This window comes from Drosophila teissieri, chromosome 3R (genome assembly GCF_016746235.2).
Source record: "Drosophila teissieri strain GT53w chromosome 3R, Prin_Dtei_1.1, whole genome shotgun sequence".
In the NCBI taxonomy this organism is placed as follows: domain Eukaryota; kingdom Metazoa; phylum Arthropoda; class Insecta; order Diptera; family Drosophilidae; genus Drosophila; species Drosophila teissieri.
In genome coordinates this window covers 20,291,481-20,311,733 of record NC_053032.1, presented here as the reverse complement: position 1 = coordinate 20,311,733, position 20,253 = coordinate 20,291,481, and the positions used below count along the sequence as shown (strand labels likewise).

The following is a 20,253-nucleotide window of genomic DNA, read 5'->3' as shown; positions in this document are numbered from 1 at the left end:
GTTAATTTGATTAAGGCCACTGCTCAGCCCACGCACGAATCAATTGCGTAATTTATGCCCCACCAACACATGTTGGTAAGCCAGCCGGGTGCAAAAAAAACAACGCCAAAATCAACCGCGGGAAAAACAAAAAATTGGCATTGCGTAAATATTGTACCACGCTGCGTATGCGCAATCAATTGAGCGGCAAAACACTTGGCGGAACTCAATTATAATCGTTCTACCATCAAATGGAATGGATCGGAATGGAATGGAATGGAAAGGAAAGGAGTGGAATGCAAAGGGGGGTGGGGTGGAAACAGGACATCACAGGACAGCCGGCTTAATGAGGGCCGCAGTCTTGGAAATTGATGTGAAAACATTTGCATTTGCATAAATAGCGAGTGGAGTGAAGCGGCGCGGGCAAACAAAATAATTAAACGCCGAGCTGCGGTGGGCGACCTCAAGAAAAATGGCGCGTTTACATGCAAATTATGCCAACTCTCTCGCTGGTAGCTGGTAGTTGGTAGCTCGGTAGCAATAAAATGCGCTATGTGCAACAGCGGCGTGCTGCATAAATATTTACATGTGGCAGTCCTGCCGCTGACATACCGGGTAGCATTTGCATATTTTAATTATAAGTGCAGCAGCAGTAGCAACAGCTCCTGCTCCAACTCCTGCTCCAACTCCATCTCCATCTCCAGCTGCAGTTTGAGCTGGAGCTGCGGCACATTTGTCATTTTCATAACCAAGTGCAGGAGGAGCAGCGGAAGGAGCTGGCGCCCTGCATTCTTAGCCGCAGTTCAATGAGCAGAGCAATGTCCCTTTGCCTTTGCAAGGACCTTCGATGCCAGGCAACACACTCGCCCATTCACACACAGATACGTATGTAAGTAAGTAAGTAAGTGTGTGTGTGTACCCCCACTTTATATATAGACGCCCGTCATTTATCTGTGTTGCGACTTTGATGGCTTTCGGGTCCGAGCATTTTGGCTCGGACGAGCTCTTTGTGTCACTCGGATATCCTGCGAGGCGAGGTCCTTGCCGCAGCAGAGTATACGAGTATCGCTGTGGCGCGGCGATAATCTCGTTTAGTTTCCAGTTTTCTATTTAATTTTGCTACAGCTGCTGGCGGAAACTTCACTCCTTTGCTCGCCATGGCTGCTGTGCTCCTTGGCTACTCGGCTCCTTGAAGGATAACGCGTGCAATGACATGGGAGTGCAGGGCGTGCTAGGAGGGACCCCAAGGATTCTCGTATTACTCTCATACTGAGCTGTTACCCCTGCTATTTATTTAGATTTCGTTTTATTCGCTTGCGGGCGCTCTTTTTCCCCGCTTCGCGTTTAATTGACTGTGGCTAAGTTGGCAACAGCCAGCAATCCGGCAACAGCTAGCAATCCAGCAATCCAGCAATCCGGCAATCCACTCTCGCATCCTGGCACATCCTGCTTAAGCTGCAAACTTTCGCCCAACTTCGCACGAGAGGAGTGGAGTCTGGGGATCGATCGTCGGAGGCGGGTAATCTTTAAATAGCATTAGAGCTCTCGGCCGGCTTCCAAATACGCCAGTTCAAAAGGTGCAATCAGGCATTTTCATAATCGCATAAAGTATTTTCCAACAATGCGACCTAGTCTATATACGTATACGAAGTATATATACTATTATGCGACTATGTTATATGTACTATATATATTCGCACAGGCAATCAAAGATTTAGACACACCGGTTTGCAGTTATCAAACAAAAATTGCACAAGCACAATTGAATTTGTTCGCAAAAAGGATTTAACATACAATTCCGGTGCGAGGGACAACAAAACCATTGAAGCGCAACACCAAAGAAGCGAGGGGCGGCGAGGGGCGTGGCATGCAAATAGTGAGGACACGGATGCACGTTATGAGACAGTACCGATACACAGCGCGAAAAAACTATTCCTAGTTTTAATAATATATATATGAAATATATAAATAATCACATAGTTACCTCTAGTTTACCCATTAGTAGTATTAACTATTTCATTTCCGAGTATAACATTCATATAATTGCTGCATCCTTGTGGATTTTGCGTTGCATGTAGAGCAGGGAATCGAACAAAGCAAAGGCGCTTACAGGAATGGAAGGAGTGGTGGCCAGAAGCTCTTCAAGATGCTCAATATGCTCAATATGCTCGGATGGCGTTTGCATTTGGGGAAGACAATGGCCGAGATAAGTGCGGCTGGGAGGGAACTGGAGGAGCAGCCTCAAAGGGCGGCCCAGGTGCTGGGGAGGAACAGAGCGCGGAGGTAGACACATCCAGTCAAGCATTCGGTTTCGGGCTACGCAATTTGCTGCTCGATTGTCTTGTCGACTAGCTGGCTGGCTGTTTCTCGATTGGCAGTCCTTGAGCAGCGCCATAATTCAATTGATTCCTGGCAACATTATACACGAATGGCCATTACGTTCAACGCTGCCAATAATGATGACGACCAGCTGGAGGATGCGGCGTAGGAGGAGTAGGAGGAGTAGCAGGAGTTGGGATTTCAGATGCGGAGGCAACGGCAAAGGCGAAAGCGAAGGCGTTCACCTGTTATCCTGTTAGCCTCTTTTTCCACTTTTCAATTGCCTGCACTCGGCTTTCAAGGCAAATGAGCTCTACATGATTACGATTTGGTTCAAGTGACTTGCCATTGACGTCACCGTCGAGTGGAAAATGCGAAAGAGCCAAGAAATGAATGTACACGAGATACATACATACATACATATGTACACGGAGATACATATTTTTGCCCAGAATAGAAACAGTCAGCCAGTTTGCATAAGGAGCTTGGCCTTGGCCAGCTTCTCTAACCGAAAAAAAAAGATAGAAAAGAGCAGGCCCACAAGGACCCAACGTAAAAAAGAGGGAAAATGAGGGAAATTCGGGGGATAGGGACTGTCAAAGGCAAACTGATTGCACCGAACCGCAAATTTGCAATTAATTATTTGATTGAAAACGAAAAGAGATTTGATTCGATGATGATGTTGGCAAAGTAACCCCAAAAAGAGATTGGGCAAAGTCAGAAAACAGAGGGTGGATGCCAACCGCTATGGAGTAAACCGCACCACCCTCATCCTGCCATCCTGTTCTCTTCCTGTTTTGGGCAACTCAAATAAAACGTTTCGTTTTAATTAATAAATAGCAAAGACAATGAAATCATAATTCGACAAAAGGTTTCATTATTATGCAGTCAGGAAAACACAAACAGAAAGTGCCCCCCGAAAAACGACGGGCTGCAGCAAATTAATCAACTCCTGTCCGGACATCAGGACATCAAGACATCAGGACAGCAGGACGGCGGGACATCAGGACAGCGGGACATCCGGACATCCTACGGACATCAGGTTACGGTCACTGGTCAGTGAGTGCGTCATTTGCATAACGGCAAATGCATTTGCCCGTCGGCCAAAAATGTGTCCGTTTGTCTGTCTTTCTGTTTGTGTGAAATCATAAATTGCGGCTCAAGTCCTCAAAGCTACGGCCTCTTCCTGGGCTTGACCTTTGACTTCTCACTCATGTGTGTGTGTGTGTGTGAATGTGTTGCCCTTTCACTTTGCGCCGAGTTATGCAAATGAAACCAACGAAAGTTCTTTGTCTTGGGCCTTAAAGTCATTATTTGCCTTATTTGTTATGCATTGAAGTTGTGTCATGTGCAGTTCGCCGGTTCGCCGGTTCGCCGGCCCTCAAAGAACTCATAATTACTATTTATAATTCGGGGCCGCAAAACACACGAAACACGCAAAACTCAACCACACGAAATAGTCCTTGTAATTAAGGATCCAGCTGCGGAAATAATACTTTAAGTGGACTGTTGTGGGCCGCCATCGAATGCTCTCGAAGAGCTGACAATCGGCACGTGATGAGCCTGCAAAAACAGCCGTGCTCATCGATGTCCTGCAGTTGTCCTCTCGTCCTGTCGGAGGACTCCAGCCGTGAAACCGTGATTTAAAAATAATTAAACACGTACAGCGAATAACTGTAATTTCCAGTGGCGAAGCGCAGTTTTAAAATTAACATTTTTATTTATTTGAAATCAACGCGTCGGCTCATTGAGCCGACACTCTCAACTTGTCGCGATTCCTTTGCAGACCCAGCGTCCTCCTGGTTACCTCCTGGTCCAGCATTGCGATGGGCGGCACGGAATCGGATCAAGTGCCCTTTGGGGCATTGGACAAATCACTAACGGTGGTGGCAATTATTTACATACCCGCATATTGAGCTGGCCAGCGGATTACATTTGTGAATGGCTTTCGAGCGGATTTCCAAGCGAACTGACACCGCAACGATTCGTTATACGTTCGCTATTTCGATTCAGTTCGATTCATTTCGATTCATACAAAGTTTCGCCACAAAACTGGGATTTGGTGGGTGGATCCCTCGCCCAGGGTCACAGCCTCTGGAGCTGGCGGAAAAAATGCACTTTTTTGCCGCCATGGAACACCTAAAAACACTTAATTAACAACATATTAAAGTTGGCAAACAAAAAACATGTTTTTTTTGGGGTTTGCATGCAAACGTGGTTTATTCGAACATTTAAAATAAAAGCAAATCACAATTTTTCAGTGGCATAGAGTACTATGCCAAATATATTTCGCACACTTCAGTGCATTTTTTTTGTTTGTTTGCCTTTGTAGTTTATTGTATTTTATATTTTTAATCTCTTCTTTGTCGAAATAATAAACAGATAGCCTGGGTTAAATTGCAGCTCAACAGAATCGGGGATTTTGCAAGAGATAGCCAAACGAAATTTAAGTAGTATAAACGCAGTAGTAGTATAAATATAAAAAAAATTTAGAATTATCGAGAAAAAGCTAGACTGGTTGCACTGCCCGCTGGGGAGCGAAGGGCCCAAAGGATTGCTACTTGAATGTCCAACAGGCGTGCAACAGTTTGCTCAACGATCCCGTCCAGCGAGCCGGGGGTTTGTGAAGCCAGTCATTTCCATTTCCATTTCCCATTCCTTTCCCTTTCGCCTTCCTGCGCCATGAGCCATCCTGCAGCCACCCGCTTCCGCCATCGAATCCCATCGTGGATGCAGTGCTTCCGGAGTGCGCACGGTCCATTGTGCCCGGCTTAAGCGAAACGGCTTTCATTTACATCAATGCTGCTGCTGTGGCCTCCTACACCGGAAGTGTCTCATTGACCATCCATCCGGCTGCATGCGCTGTCACACCTCACGTCTTTGCCCCGCCCATGTGTGAGGCTTGTTCTAGCCCACTTCCTGCCTCGACTTTGTCTCCCGTCCTTTGTGTGCGTGCCTGTCTCTATGTGTGTGAGTGTGGGGGGCTGGGTCCTGGCCCTCTCTATTTGTATATGTCTGTCTGGCTGGGAGTAGCAGTCGCCACCAACCACTGTCGACCAACGCATTAATCCTTGCTTTGATTTAGGAGCAATCAGTGTGAGATCCCAATGGAGCCCATGCAATGCACATTGTGCCCCTTGCATCGCATTAGGTCGCATCGCATCTCTCTCGGCACTCATAAGAGTCCAAGTACATGATGTCCAGCAAATCGAATCAACTCTCTGGGCCCTGGGCTCTGGTCACTGGACTTAATACGAATCGACAGACAGCAGCCGCAGGTTATCCTTCAGCCACACTGTGTGTCCTGGTGTCCTGTCTCGTCCCCGACCTCCAGCTGATTTATCTTGCACCAGGCTGATTAAACGATGCTTTGCGGCGGCTTCGGTGTCCCGATTAGCTAATCTTATCGCACACTTGACTTTAGGATTTAGGAACTTTAATTATATTTTCGCCACCATTTGAGGCAAGTTCTGGATATGTTTTTGAAATATTTCGCTACCTTGCAAACGATGACTATTCCCAGCCGCTCAATCTAAGTAGGTGGCCCGCGGAGCTGTGCCAGCTTGGAGTCGGCGTCATTTCCCCATTGAACGGTGCTCCGCCCGCAGGGGCTGATTCAGCTGTTCAGCTGTTTGTCGTGGCCTTTGCGTGTCCTGCCACTTCAGCACGTTTCCCGGGCCAATCCAACCGGCTGAGGCTGCCTGGACGTGGATAATGCTGCCCCACCAGGAGCTGCCACACCGTGGCTCTCGGCGGTTGCAGCTCACCATTAAGCACGCCGCTCCTTTGAGCCGGCTGTCCATCACGGAGCCCCGCTGCCTCTGATGGGCACCCCGCCGCTCCGTACACAGAAATTAAAATCAGATACAAGCGCTCTTCAAACTGCAACTTCAACTTCAAACTCTTCCACTCTTTTCAGTCAATTTTTTGCAATCATATCTAGCTAGGCACCCTTTGTTAAAAATGTATGTACATATATGTGTAGTTAAAGCTTGCATTTTTTTAAGGTGCTTGATTTCGTTAAAAGCTTATTGAGACTTTTAAGGAAATTGAAGCATGTCTATTTAGACTTCTAAGGAAATTGATATACTGCATATTAGGTTTAATTTCATATGTAATTTCAAACATATCCTTATATGAAAACATTTGCCGTGTAGGGAGGGGGAGCCAAAGGCTGGTCGTTGTCCGCAGCTAAACGCGGAGGGGCCGGCATTTGGCATAATGATGGCCACCGGCGGGGCTTGGGAATCCGTGGTGAGCCGGCTCCAGCGCCGAGCAAGTGCGTCTGGTTTGCTGAGTGCCAATTGCTGTTGACATGCCTTTCATTTTAGGCGACAGCGCTTCCTGCTGAGCCAATTCAACCCGGATGACCCACAATGGCGCGTTTGTCCAGGTGGAAATCATTTGCAGGGTTCCACTTGGGCAGCAATCCTCGCTAATTTCTATATTTTAATCCCTTGAAGGAGAGGGAGTGTGATTTAAACATAAATAACATTTCTGGTTTAAGTACAATCGCATGCCAAGCTTGTTAATCAAATCTCAAATGGCCCTTTTATTTATGGCTTTAGTCTGAAAAAACGCGATTATTATAAATCAAAAGATTTCGTCATTGCATTATTTATTACAATTTCTAATGTGTCGATAGCATGCATTTGTATGGGCTTAAAACAAAATTAGCATTTAAATTAATTTGGCTGGCTGAAAGAATTTATTGTGGTTATAGGGACTAAGTGACAGGTTGAAATGAAAGTGATGCCAAATGTCATTTGATTCTCAGCAGTTGTAAGCGATTTCGATTATTCATTATAAATAAATAATTGTGTAAGCAATTGATATGTGTTTGGAATAAGTTGCATTTAGATGCATGTTACATGAACTGCAGAACACTTTGAAATAGGAATACATTGAAGTTGGACTTCAGGCGGCGTCGCCGTTTTTATGGGTTGTCAAAAACAGCGAAATTGCCGCTGGGCAATGAAATATAAATGCCAAATTAAATTGTATTTCGCCAGGACATCTCAGGACATTTCTGCTGGCGGCGTCTCCGCGTCTCATGCAACGGAAGCGGAAATGATAATGCCATCGACGTGCATCGCCCTGCGAGTATTGCAAACATTTCAACGTTTGGAAACTCTATTTTTGGGCGGGGGGCGTGGCAGCGGGCTGCATTCAATCACCGTTGCAGTTGCCCCAGTTGTATGCGTCACTTTATGCGAGCCAATAAATTTCATCTGGCTATCTGAGTAACTGGGTATCCGAGTATCTGGGTATCCGAGTATCGGGGTATCCGAGTATCTGGGTATCTGAGTATCTGAGTAACTGGGTATCTAAGTATCTGGGTATCTGAGTATCTGGGTATCTGAGTATCTAGGTATGGGTATTTGGGTATCTGTTTATTGATGGACCTTTGTTTGGCATCGATGTTGCGCCGATGGCTGAATGGCAAAGCTCTCGGCAAGAAAGAGGAGCTTACCAACCAGTTTGGCGGCTCAAAAGCTCGGCGCATGAGGTAAGCGGAGCGATCGCAGCGCGTACCGCTCACAGAATCGAGCGTGAAGACTTGGCGAACGGTCGACAAGCGGACCGAGCAATACACTCCAGTGCCAAACAGAGACAGCCAGAGAGACAGTGAAAGAGAAGGAGAAAGAGCGAGAGAGAGAGAGAGAGAGAGAGAGCAACAAGTTTGCCAGTGGAAATTTTAGTAACGAAATGCAGTGAATAGCCAGTGAATGCAACAAACTGGCTCAAAAGTCCAAATAAAACAAAACAAACTCTCGAAAACTATTTAAAAACCCCCACTATGAACAGCAAGGCCGAGGCAGTGAAACAAAACGCTGAGTGAATCTAGTTAAACATTTTAAGTCCGAAACCAAAACAGCAACAAGTGAAAGAGCCAGAAAGAGACGGCCAGAGCGGTAGGCCGCGCGTGTGAACGAGACAGAGCACCCGAGACTTTCGCATCTGACAATTCGAATTTTGCATGTCGAGAGATACAGCTACGCTAGAGCTGAAGCTGAAGCTGGAAGCCACAGAGATACAGTAGCTATAGAGCCTGAGAAAATATCTGCGAAATACCATAATTGTTTATAGCGCGACTCAGAAATGGAGTACGAGAAAATGCTGTACATGCCAGCCAGTGAGGTAAGTGGCGATAATGTATCTGTATCCGTAGTGGCTGGAAAACATAGCTGTAGCTATAGAACTACATACATAGAAATACATAGCTGATAGATGATGATAACCTTTCGCCCGCCATTATCATCGGGGGCCATTTGAGTCGGAATATAGAGTATCTGTATCTGTATCTGTCGCTTGGCACATTATGCGCAGTTTGGTGGCAGAAAAGCTGCCTCTGCGGCTTTTAATTAGCAGCGCAGCGCATCTCGTGTAGGCGGCAAAAGTATCTTTCGCTCCGCATCTTGCACTTGGCATCCCGCGAATGCGAATGCTGATGCGAATGCGTGTCACTGGGTGAGAGTAGCCCCAGTACCCAGTACCCCAGTACCCAGTATTCAGTATACAGTCTACAGCATACCCACTAAGTCAGCCAGTTACATTTTCGCATTTGTCTTTAATTACAATAACAGCAATAGCAACAGCAACAGCAACAGCAACTGCAATAGCATTCAAGGCAACTTTCAAAAGATGCTTTCATTTTGCAAGAAGTGATTCTAAATGATTGTCAACTATGGCACGACAACAAACAGTAGCACAAACGCCGAGTAAGAGCTGCCATGTCGGCCTGCACTGGCATTTCACTCGGAAAGTGCATTCCAATCCAGCAGATACTTTTTGTTGGACCTACTTAAGCTCCATTGGCTATGTACGCAAGTCTTTGACGTTTGTCGCTGCTGCTGCTGCTGCTGCTGGTGCTGGTGATGCTGCTTGCAGCATTGCAATAAAAGAAAATACGGAAAATGGCGAGGAAAAAAACTTGTATTTACCATTTTTGATTGATTTGATGGAAATGTGTCTCCGCGCTTTTCCAATCGCTGTCGCTGACGCTGACACAGAAGCAAGTGGCTTGGAACAGCGCTTAGAAATGCACTGCAAGATTGCAAACTTGCGAGATTGCAAGATGGCTAGAAGACAAGGAGACTAGATTGCCAGCGGCAGCCACACACTCATCTCTCATTATATTTATGGACATAATAAAATAAATACTACTGCCAACAATTATAAATGCAAGCCGCTTTCGCAGCTCAGCCACACTAAGCCGCGTCGAGACAAGACGAGAGCTGAGTTGAGTTGAGGAAAACTCGACATGACATAAATACTTCAACTTGTCAGGTTTTTCTTTCCCTCAGCGCCAGGCCATCTCCATCTCCATCCACCATCGAGAATCCATCGAGAGTGGCATTTCTAAGTTCGCTCAGTCAAGGGCCATATACAACATATCCAATCCTATCCAACCTATCCAAGCTATCCAATCCTATTCCATCCTGTCCAGAACGACTGGTTATCAATCAAACCGATTATACAATAATAATCACTTTTTGGGTGTGGCTCCCAACTTGGCCATTGTTGTGGCACATGCACTCAGCGAAATTAGTTTTTCACATACCAAATGAAAGTTCTATCACCATTTTAGCCCACTCTTTTCACTCGTTTGAAACTCCGCAAGATGACAATTATTTGCTGGTATATTTGGCATATTTTTGCAGTGTATTACTAAAATATTGCCACGGCAGCCTGTGGTTGCGGGTCTTGTCTTGCGGCTTCAGCATTGAATCTCGCCTGGCTTTTATGCAAATTGAAATGAGTTGGCTTCGCAACGTCTTTTATACGGAATAATTGTCAGTGCGTGCAGCGCATAATGAGTGCAGAAGGGATTGGATCTGCAGGGTTCAGTGCCTAGACATAAGCGCATTCCTGCCCAGAACGTGGGTGTGGGTGTGGGATGGGCCAAAAGTCCAGTCTCCCAGCCTGAACTGGGATGGTGCCACTTGTAAGTGCCACTTGTGCGGCGGGTGTGGGAGTGCTAGTCGATGTCTGCATTGTCCATCAGAGGAGTGTGTCCAAGTAGTTATCGGGCGGGTTAATGTGCGGCATACTGAGAGGCAGAGATCTTTCAGTCCTGCCGTCGAAGTGGGAGCTTTAATTAATTTGGTTAGCTGGTTAGTTGATGTTAGTTTCCCAGGCCAAGACAAGACAGACAAGAGAACAAGAGGACAAGAGGGCAAAGCCGGAACATTGTGGGTCGTTACAGTTGCCACTGACAGTTGGCATATTAAGCAGGCTGCAAAGAATGCAGCATAATTGAAATGTGGCACCCATTTGAGATATTTATTAACCTTGCTGGCAGCCATTTATCTAGCATGAAATGTCGACAATTAAATGCAATGCAAATAGCGAAGAATGGCAAGCTGCAGCACAGTTTTGCCCCGTCACGAAGTGGCTAAAACCAACACCAAACTGCAAACACTCACACTTGCACCACACACACACAGATAGGAGGACAAAAAGCCAGAGATACGGAGACAAAGATACAGAATAATGAGTGAAACAAACAGAAGGCAGCCAGTCGGGCGATGTAAAAATAAGCAGAATAAGTCTTGTCTCTTTGACAGCTTAACCCACGCATCCGAGAGCTGGTAGATGGTCTCTGGTAGATTGTACGTGGATTGGGGATTTGCCAGAGTATCTCTGTCTCTGTCTTTGTGTGCATGTGCATGTGTGTGTGCGCTGCCTATGCTGTTGACAGCGCACTTCAACATGGCCGTAACCCCCTGGCCCATCATCACCCATGGGCAAGGTACTATGTATATGTGCTATATGGCATAAGGTTTATCCGATGCCGCGCGAATAAAGCGAACATTCATTAAACAAACAATTTGCGATTGGCCGAGGGAAAGGGTAGTGCGGAGTTCGGGGTCAGACTGGCTCCACTTCGCTTCGTTTCGCTTCACTTGGCTCGGCTTGGCTTTTGCCAGCTCCATTGCCATAATGCGATTAGAACAGATTACCTGACAATTGTCGCCGAGAGCTGAGAGGCAAGTGAACACCTGAGGCTAGGACCGTGCGGCATTAGCATAGTTTGTTTATTTAGTTCAAAGATACATATAAATTAATTTAAATATCACCTGGCCATAACTCAGCTGCATGTCAGCACTCAAGGCCGCCAAAGCTGCACTTGCAACTGATTATATTATTATTATTATTGTACTTTTTCGTGCTGGCCGCGCTAAGAACATATGTATGTATGTACCCTTCACTCCAACCTTTTGTCTGCCGATACCGATTCAGATTCAGATTCAGATACATATGCCGCCGATTCTGAGTACGATTGCGAGTACGATTCTGGTGGGGCCAACCAAGGTCTCCTTTGTCTATGGGCCTGGGCGCGCCCCGTGTAAGATCTGGCTAAATGGCTTTATACTTGATATACTTGTATACTTTATAGATCGGTCGTGAGTTCGCCTTAGGCGTTGTACAGTCCAATCCAGTCCAGTCGCCAGTTATTCGTTCCATTTATTGTGGGGCTGTGCGGCTTATGGGGCGGCTACGACAATAAGCTGGCCGGAGTGCTATCTGATCGCAGCTTTTAATAATGCTTTTGTCGTTGCTGTCGTTTTTGTCTTTAAAACGTAAACTTGATTTTATTATTAGGCAAAGGCAGGCAGAAAGCCACCACAAGCGCACACAAATAAATATGCCACATTCTTGACAGTGGCTTCGACTTGTTCTAATGAATTTTATTCTGTTTGACTTTGAGTCTCAGCCTGAGTTAGCCACAAAAATCATAAAACTTGTTTTTCTCTTACTTTTTGTTTTTTTTTTTTTTTGTTGGCCTCTACCGAAGTTTGGATGTGTATTTTCAATTTATTACTCTCTCTCTGCGCCCGGCGCACATTGCTCAAATATTATTGTTGCTAATTCGGCTAAGGGTTTTTCAATTTGCTGGCCCTAAAAGGGAAATCAAATCTGCCACTGCCTTTGACAGCGCCTCAAAATGTTTGCTTTCAACATGGTCTTCATATCTTTGATTTAAGGTTTCTGTTTTCTGATTTCTGCGTACAGATTTCGGATTTCGGATGTGCTCCGATTTGAATTTGTTTTGTCTTTTGTTTTCTTTTGTTTATGCTGGAAAATGAATTTTTAGCAGCCAGCTGGAATTTTACTAAAATTCGGCATATTCGATTTATTTGCTCGTCCGCCCGTTTGAAATGAGTCAGCTTTGAAGTTATGGCATTTCTGCTGCTCGAATGCCCGAATTGATATAATTTAATTGGAATTCAATTTTTTCGGTGTCGGTGCGTGTCAGTCGACATGTGAGTTCCTGACCATCGGCTCTGAATATCCGATTATGCGGCATTAGTCATTGGTCGTGTTCCTCGATTAGAGTTTTCATCGAATCGAAGTGAGTCGAGTATTGAGTACTAATGTATCCTGTTTGTGGACAGGTGGAAAGTCCAGAACCTAACATATTTCCCTTTCACAACAACACGGCACTGTACACCCACACTCCAAGTCGTATCAATTTGGTGTGCCTTTGTAGATGGCGGTAAAAATAGAATTGCCGGCTAAATGTGGCTGTAATGGCGCTGTGGTTTTTCTAAAAATACAATCCGCACCTGACAGCCACTTGGCAGAGCCGTTCCAAATCCTAATTGCTGCCGTGGGCCCATTGTTTCCATGTGCCGCCTTTGACACCCAGCGCTTGGTGATCGATAACAAGCGAAAAACAAGCCGAAATCAGCAATCTTGTGACGTAGATGGGTGCGGGTGCCAATGGTAACTCGACATATCGATATGGCCGCATATATTCTCGGCCCCCATCCCCTCCAGCTTGGCTCAAAACAAAAGCCTCTATTGACAGCCGCCCCATGTCCGACACGCCAATGAATTATTACCGGCCAACAGCGTTTGGCCACAAAAAAGCCTTTTGTCCGCATCTTTCTCTGCGGCACTGGGAACTCCGATTCTGTCACAATCGCTGAGTTCCCAGTTCTCAGTTCTGAGTTCTGAGCTTGTTTTCACGGTTTTTGTAGAACGAGATTTAATTAAAATTTACGAGTACACCACATGATTCAGATCGCCGAGGTCTTTGTTGTTTTCGACAGCGCTCCAAAGCAGCAGGAAATCCATATACTGGAATAACCCGAGTGATCTAATTCGCCCAGCTGCGAGGATGTGGGTTTGTCTAAGGGTAGGAGACTATGACACAGCGAATAAATCAAAGTCTGAGTGGAAATTATGCAAATGCTGTTCGCTTTTATTGGAAAATGTGGGAATTATTTATTAGCATTATTTTGCATTAACTATTTGGAGAGTCTTTCGCTCGACTCTAAAGTTCAAGTCGAATTTATGAGGGTGGTCAGTTAATGGCCATAAAATGTAATGCGAGTTTAGCATCTATTTTCGATCACACATTTGGAAGCCGAGTGTAATAACTAGTTGACATTTTTGCAGGCCGTCTGGTCCTTAATGGTCCATAAATGGCCCGTAGCAGCTCAATTTATTATGCAGTTTTTGCCCGGCAATCACCAGTTTTTTTCTTTATGGCCAATCGACTGAGTCATTGACTGCAGCTGCTGAATCATGTCCTAAGTTTTCCTTGGTACTTTCCTTCTATTTGACTTCGAACCCAGCTCGGGATTCGGGTGAAGTACACGGCTGTGGATATCGCTCTAATAATATGCAGATTACGCAAGGTAATCACCGAAGTGTTCGGTGTTGCGGCGAAATCGAAATGTTTGTGCTGGCAATTAGCGGGCAGGCGAGAAAAGCGAACTGAAATCACTCATACGCCCCGTTGTCGAGCAATTAAAACACAGAAATTGTAATAACATCGTGACTAGTTAGAATTATGGCGTCGTCGAGCGCAGCCAATAATAATAATGCTCCCCGATATCAGATAGCTAAAAAAAAACAGCTACAAGCACTACTTGGAAAATCCAGTATGAGCTGTTTTTTATAATAATAAGCGCACAGCGCATAGCCATATAGCCCCCCTTCACTCCCTCTCCCTTGGGCCCACAGAAGTCTGGCTGCATTGCTTAATGAAAAACCAGTTTCTCACAGCTCAAAATTGGTAGCGCAGTCGAGCCGTATTAACATTGCCTTCTTTTATGACGCTGCCGTGCCAATAAACAAATAAAACTGAAAAACTAAAATACTGAATAAGGCAAATAAATTGCTTGCCTAGACGACGAATGAGTTTGTGAAGCCCAGAGCTGAGAGAACGCTTTGATTCTGATCTAGTCATTGTTTGGCTGCTCGAAAAAAGTACACACCCCCCTCGTCTAGGGGCCTTTGGGTTTTTTTTTGTTTTTTTTGTTCCTTCTCGCAGCTGCCTTCTGTGGCGTCACTGGTGGCAAATCGCAAATCGCAAATCACAAGTTGATAAATGAGAAAATCAATGCCACTGCGAGCTTAGTACGCCTCCTGCTCTTGTCTCGTCGGCTTCGCTGCCAGTGCCGCCACCCTCGGTGGATAACTAAGGTTAAGCTCAGACCCAAACTCATCAGCACTCAACTCAATCAGCAGCAACTCAGAAACGAATCAGTACTGAATCCAGAATCAGAATCGAATCAGTACTCGAAACAGAAACGAATCAGAACCGAAAATTTCCATACCTTGTCAGGTAGGTGCTGCGAGTACGAATTAGAAAGGCGGCCGCACATACGCACATACGCAAAAATCCAGATGGAATCAACGAAATAAAACTAATTAACTTTCATGGGCGTGATAATTAAGACAGGTGGCCGCGATTCCACATCTCAGATCGCCGGATAATTAGTGAAGTCCCGGCAAGATGGCGCCAGCAGTGTTTTGATTTTCAATTAGCAGCCTGGCCCTCTTTTTTTTTTGGCTAACTCTAGTTCTTGTTCATGCACTGAGCGAAAATATATAGAAACGAATGTAGATAACTGGCAGAAATAAACTGTGCAAGCTTAAGATAGGAAAAATAGTTGTGCTACTATTATTTTGTAGAGCAAAAATTATTAATATATATTTTAATAAGAAATGTCTGTTTTTTCACTGTGTATTTATCTTTGGCACCACTTTCTTTGTACCTCTGCAGATGCCTCACAGTCCGCAGCTGAAGCCACACCAATTCCAGGCCCAGCCGCCAACGGATCAGTACTCCTCCTATGCAGACAACTTCGACCTGTCGCTGCTGCCGCAGGAGTCCGCCCCCATTCCCACCACCGTCTTCCAGTACAACGCGCCCCAGATCAAGGTCGAGTGCGCCTGGGACAGCCAGCCCCCCCTCCAGCAGCAGCCCCCTGCGCCCTACCCCATCCCCTCCAGCCACCAGCTGATTCCACCGCCCGCCTACCCGCACAGCGCCTACCCCTCGCCGCAATCCAGTCCGCTGCAGTCGGAGTTCGCGGCCTACGGACTTGGCCGCTTTGGCGGCAGCTACGACAGCCTGAACAGTCCCTCGCCCTCCCTGGAGGCGGTTAGCATCAAGCAGGAGCTGCACATCCTGCCGCCCTCGCCGCCCGAGTCCAACTGCGAAACGCCATCGCCCAGATCGTCCTGCGGCGAGAGCATCAAGGCCGAGCCCTTGGATGCGGACATCGAGAGTCTCATCGATCTGAACTCCCTGCTGCAGCAGCAGAGTCTACACAGTGCACAGAATCTGCAGGACACCAAGCCCGATCACCAGCTGCTGCGCGAGTGCCTCGAGGACACCAGCTTCCAGAAGCGCCACAACCTGAAGCCCCTGGCTCTGGAATCCTTCATCGGCGGCTTGGCCGAGGTGCGCGGCGACTTTGAGCCCGTCATTTCACTGGCCCTGGAACATGCCAAGCGAGAGGCGGACGCCATCTGCGCGGAGCTGCAGATATCGCAGGGTGAGTGTGGAGTACCCGAGTCCTTCGAACAGTTTGTTATAACTTGAATGGTTTCCGCAGATCCCAATGGCTGGTCGCCCGCCCAGGTGCACGCCTGGCTCCGCTCCACCTTGGCCCAGTTCAGATTGCCGCCGGTTGGCGACTTGGAGCTGCACTTCTGCGAAAACGGAGCCGCACTGGCATTACTCAGCGAGGAGGAATTCGTGCGTCGACTACCAGAGGTGAGTCCGAAAGTCAATCACCGTCTTTATCGCAGAAATCTCTAGGGTTTTCCACTTGACTTGCAGAAGTCGCGGAATTCCAGCTGTAAACACTTCATTGTTTCTACCGAGTTATTAGGTGGCTTGTGATTTTTGTTTAACTGAATACCAATTATTGGGGAGCCAAAAGAATGTATTTTTAGCCTTACATTTAGATATAATGTGTGAACTGGTTTGATTTAATGGCAGCCACTAGATACATCACATATAATAAGCAGTTTTGGAAACGAAAGTACATTTGGGAGTTATAGGTTCTAAACTGAAACAACGGGTTTTAAATTATCGAGTTGAAGAATCAAAGAAATACGTAAATGCAAATTTTAAGTGGCTTATTTAATTATACACTTAAATTTCATATTAAAGCAGCAAGTTTGTCAATATTTGCAAAAGATGACACATATAATGGGCACAAGATAGGTTGACACTGGTGTTTTTCCAAATTCCAAGAAAATAGAAGAAACCACCATAAAGGTGTTTCAATGACACCTCTGATTAGGAATTATGTAGAAATATAGGCAGGCCATAAGAAGGGTGACTCAAAATCACACGTATGACTTAACTGGGCGAGTGCCAAAATAGTTGGGCATATTACAAAATCGATCAGCACAAAGCAACGGGCCAATAGCCCATGGCATATAAAACAATAACACAATGCAAATGCCAATAGCAAAGAGCCAATATGCGGAGAGGCCCAATCAATGCGATTGAATTGAATTTCGCGTACGGGGTACGTATCGAAATGGAATGGAAATGGCTAACCAAATAAACAACAAAAACCACGAGGAGCAAAACAAAACGAAACGATACCAAAACCAAAACCATACGATACGATACGATACGAAAACTAAAACGAAACAAGTTTCGTAACTGGCGTTGACGTCATGGCTGCCAGCCAGAGCGGCTTACAGGCCCATTCGGAATCAGAAATCAGAAAGCAAAACGCAAAACTTAAAACTTAAAACTTAAGAGCCAAAGCTCAGAGCTCGCAGCTCGGTCCTCAAATTCAAAAACTTGAAACCTGTTGCCAGCAATTAGGCAGAGCTGGCGGTTTGGCCATCCATCTAAACTACTCCACATCCACATCCACAACCCATTCCCATTACCATCCAGCGAGCATGTGCTCTCGGCCCGTCGAGAGTTTTGCCAAAAATATATCAATGATTACATTCGCCTAGGCTCGTTAGGTGCTGCTTGTGCTTTTGCTTTTGCTTATGCTTTTGTTGCTGCCTTCGCTGTGGCAGCCGCAGAGAGTGCAGTGAGAAAGGCAGAAAACAAAAGACTTAGGCGACGAACGCGCACGACAACGAAATCGGAGAGCAGGCCTGTCGCCAAAGAAACAGAAATTAGTAACCGTGGTCATGGCTGTAAAGGTGAAAGAATGTGTGAAGGTTGTTTGGTGAAACTGCAGCACTTGGACGGATGATTACGAGCCATCGTCGCGGCTCAGATGACTGCGGAGGGGAGGGGGGTTAAAGAGGGGTACGAGCGGGACTGGCAGCACTCGAACTGAGCCAACGACCAGCAACGACATTGCAAGGTGAAAGTAAGTCGTCGCCGTTGTCTCTGGTTGTTGCTACCACTACATACTTCTTCTGCTGCTGCTGCTGTCAGTGCAGCTTTTGTAGCATGGAGACTGCACATAATTTATGCACTTGGATAGCCCAAGAATTTCCAATTGATATGCCGTCTAGATGGCGATCTGGCGATCTGGGGATATGGCCAAGGATTAAGGCTCTGTTCCCATTCGAAGTGTCTCACTTTCGGCTTTCTTTCTTTCATTTGCAGAGCGGCAGCACGCTGCACGCCCAGTTGGAGATCTGGAAGATGGCCTACGCCGACCAGCCCGCTCATCAGCAGCATTCCCAGCAGTCTGCGAGCACTGATCTCTGGCCGGCCAGCTATGCGATGCCCAATCTGGACCTGGACTACAACGAGGACAGCGAAGGTGAGTTCGATAGATGGCCAACTATTTGCATAGACTTCAATGTGATTTGATCTTGGCCAGTTGATTAACTCGTATGAATCTTTCCATAGATGATGACGATATGGAAGCAGATGCACCAGTGGCACCTCTGAACGGCAGCTCCACTTCTCCGCCCGCCACCAACGCTTCCAACGGCGCTACGGCTACAGTAAAACGTGCCAATGGTGGACGAACGGGCGGCGGTGGCTCCCACATCCACCTGTGGCAGTTCCTCAAGGAGCTGCTGGCCTCGCCGCAGGTGAACGGCACGGCCATCCGGTGGATCGACCGCAGCAAGGGCATCTTCAAGATCGAGGACTCGGTGCGGGTGGCCAAGTTGTGGGGTCGGCGCAAGAACCGACCGGCGATGAACTACGACAAGTTGTCCCGCTCCATTCGGCAGTACTACAAGAAGGGCATCATGAAGAAGACGGAGCGGTCTCAGCGGCTGGTCTACCAGTTCTGCCATCCCTACAGCCAGTAGTAGGTCGTGTAACCTGAGGAGCTACCAGTTATTTATTGCTAGTTGTAAGTGGCACACCTGACCGACCCACCTGATCCATGATCCATGATCCAAGATCCGCTGACTATTCTCGACTAGCCTTGTGGGCCTAGCGAGCATTAGTTTTAGTCCTTGTACATACACCACTCACAATCTTGTTAGGCACGAAGGTAAGTTCGTGCATCGATTAAGTTTGGCCCTAGACTAAGCTCAAATCCGCGTCCGCCGGCGAAGGTAAGTTCGCCGTGGCCGGGTTTTAAGTGACCCCCGCAGTTTCACCGCAATCGATCGTAGATCTAACTCTGCAGCTGATCCCGCACTGCAGCTGGTCATTCGGCTGCAGCTGCGCATGTTTGACTTACCGGCGACATCTTTATTCAACTGCTGCCTGTCCACGCGAAGGATAATGACTCACCTGGTGGATGTCCGGTGACTGGAGCGACTGGAGTGCATCCTGGAGCTGGACCGCCATTAGTAGTCCGAGGCGAACTTGGCCAGAAGGTCGCAGTGTCCGGAGCACTCGCAGCACAGTCGAAACAGTCACAGTTGAAGGACCCACCTGACTTGGGCATCCTTCGCTGGCAGCATGAAGGTGTCGAGGTAATTTTAGGAACCATATATCTATGATATATCAAAAGTAAGTTCTATGAACAACTTAATAAGCGAACACATGTTAAATAGTAGTTGTAAGGCGATTAAGGCTCGACTTAGCCATAGGTTTCCTCGAAAGTTTTTTCTCTTCACTCCGCAAACAAAAAAGTTAAAAATCTTTCGACCTCGTCCGATTATAATGCTCTATATATCTGATAACTTGATTAATTATTTATTCTTTACCGGGTGGCGGTTCAATTTAGACGTATTTCGTTTCAACTTATTTTGATTATACGCAATTAGCATAATTCGTGCATAATGTTCTCTAGTTTCGTTTTATGTGACGGGTAGCGAGTTTAAGTTAATTTTAATATTTATTCGCTGGCCCAGCCGAGCGGTGAAATTATGGAAAGTCAATTAGTTCTGCAGCTATTTGCATTAGCATTAATGCAGGCGCTTTAATTGAATTATGCAACGGCCAATTGGCTGCTTGCTGGCTGCTTATTTTGTTAACCAAATAGAACAGTTACCGTTTATAAAAATATTTATACGCATATTCCACACCTAATTAGGACATTGCCCCCACTTCGCCCGGCAACTAGATTTATGCACTTTACACTTTACACTTTTTACGACACACCAGTTATTTATTTATTTATTCAACTAACATATTGTCATGCTACACTATCCGATACGATAACGAAATAAAAATCACTGCAAAAAACAATCGCCAATTACTATTGCTATATGCCTATATATTTACACTAAATCAGTGCGGGGGATTTCGCAGTTTGCGTTCGGCAGCGGCAACTGAAACTGAAATAGAAATTAAAA

The 20,253-nt window shown here is 46.3% G+C and overlaps 1 protein-coding gene across 2 annotated transcripts; it reads left to right on the top strand.

Annotated features, from left to right (window-relative positions):
* Positions 1-7,851: 7,851 nt before the first annotated feature.
* Positions 7,852-20,146, top strand: LOC122619565 (DNA-binding protein D-ETS-4). Of its 2 annotated transcripts, none has more exons than XM_043796580.1 (5): positions 7,852-8,439; positions 15,326-16,103; positions 16,164-16,324; positions 18,149-18,308; positions 18,398-20,146. In XM_043796580.1, exons 1-5 carry the CDS (start codon positions 8,401-8,403, stop codon positions 18,808-18,810), a joined length of 1,551 nt encoding a protein of 516 aa, XP_043652515.1. In that variant the 5' UTR covers positions 7,852-8,400; the 3' UTR covers positions 18,811-20,146. The 2 variants fall into 2 exon arrangements, with proteins under 2 accessions (XP_043652515.1, XP_043652516.1); XM_043796581.1 differs by lacking the exon at positions 7,852-8,439 and adding an exon at positions 14,691-14,742.
* Positions 20,147-20,253: the final 107 nt, after the last annotated feature.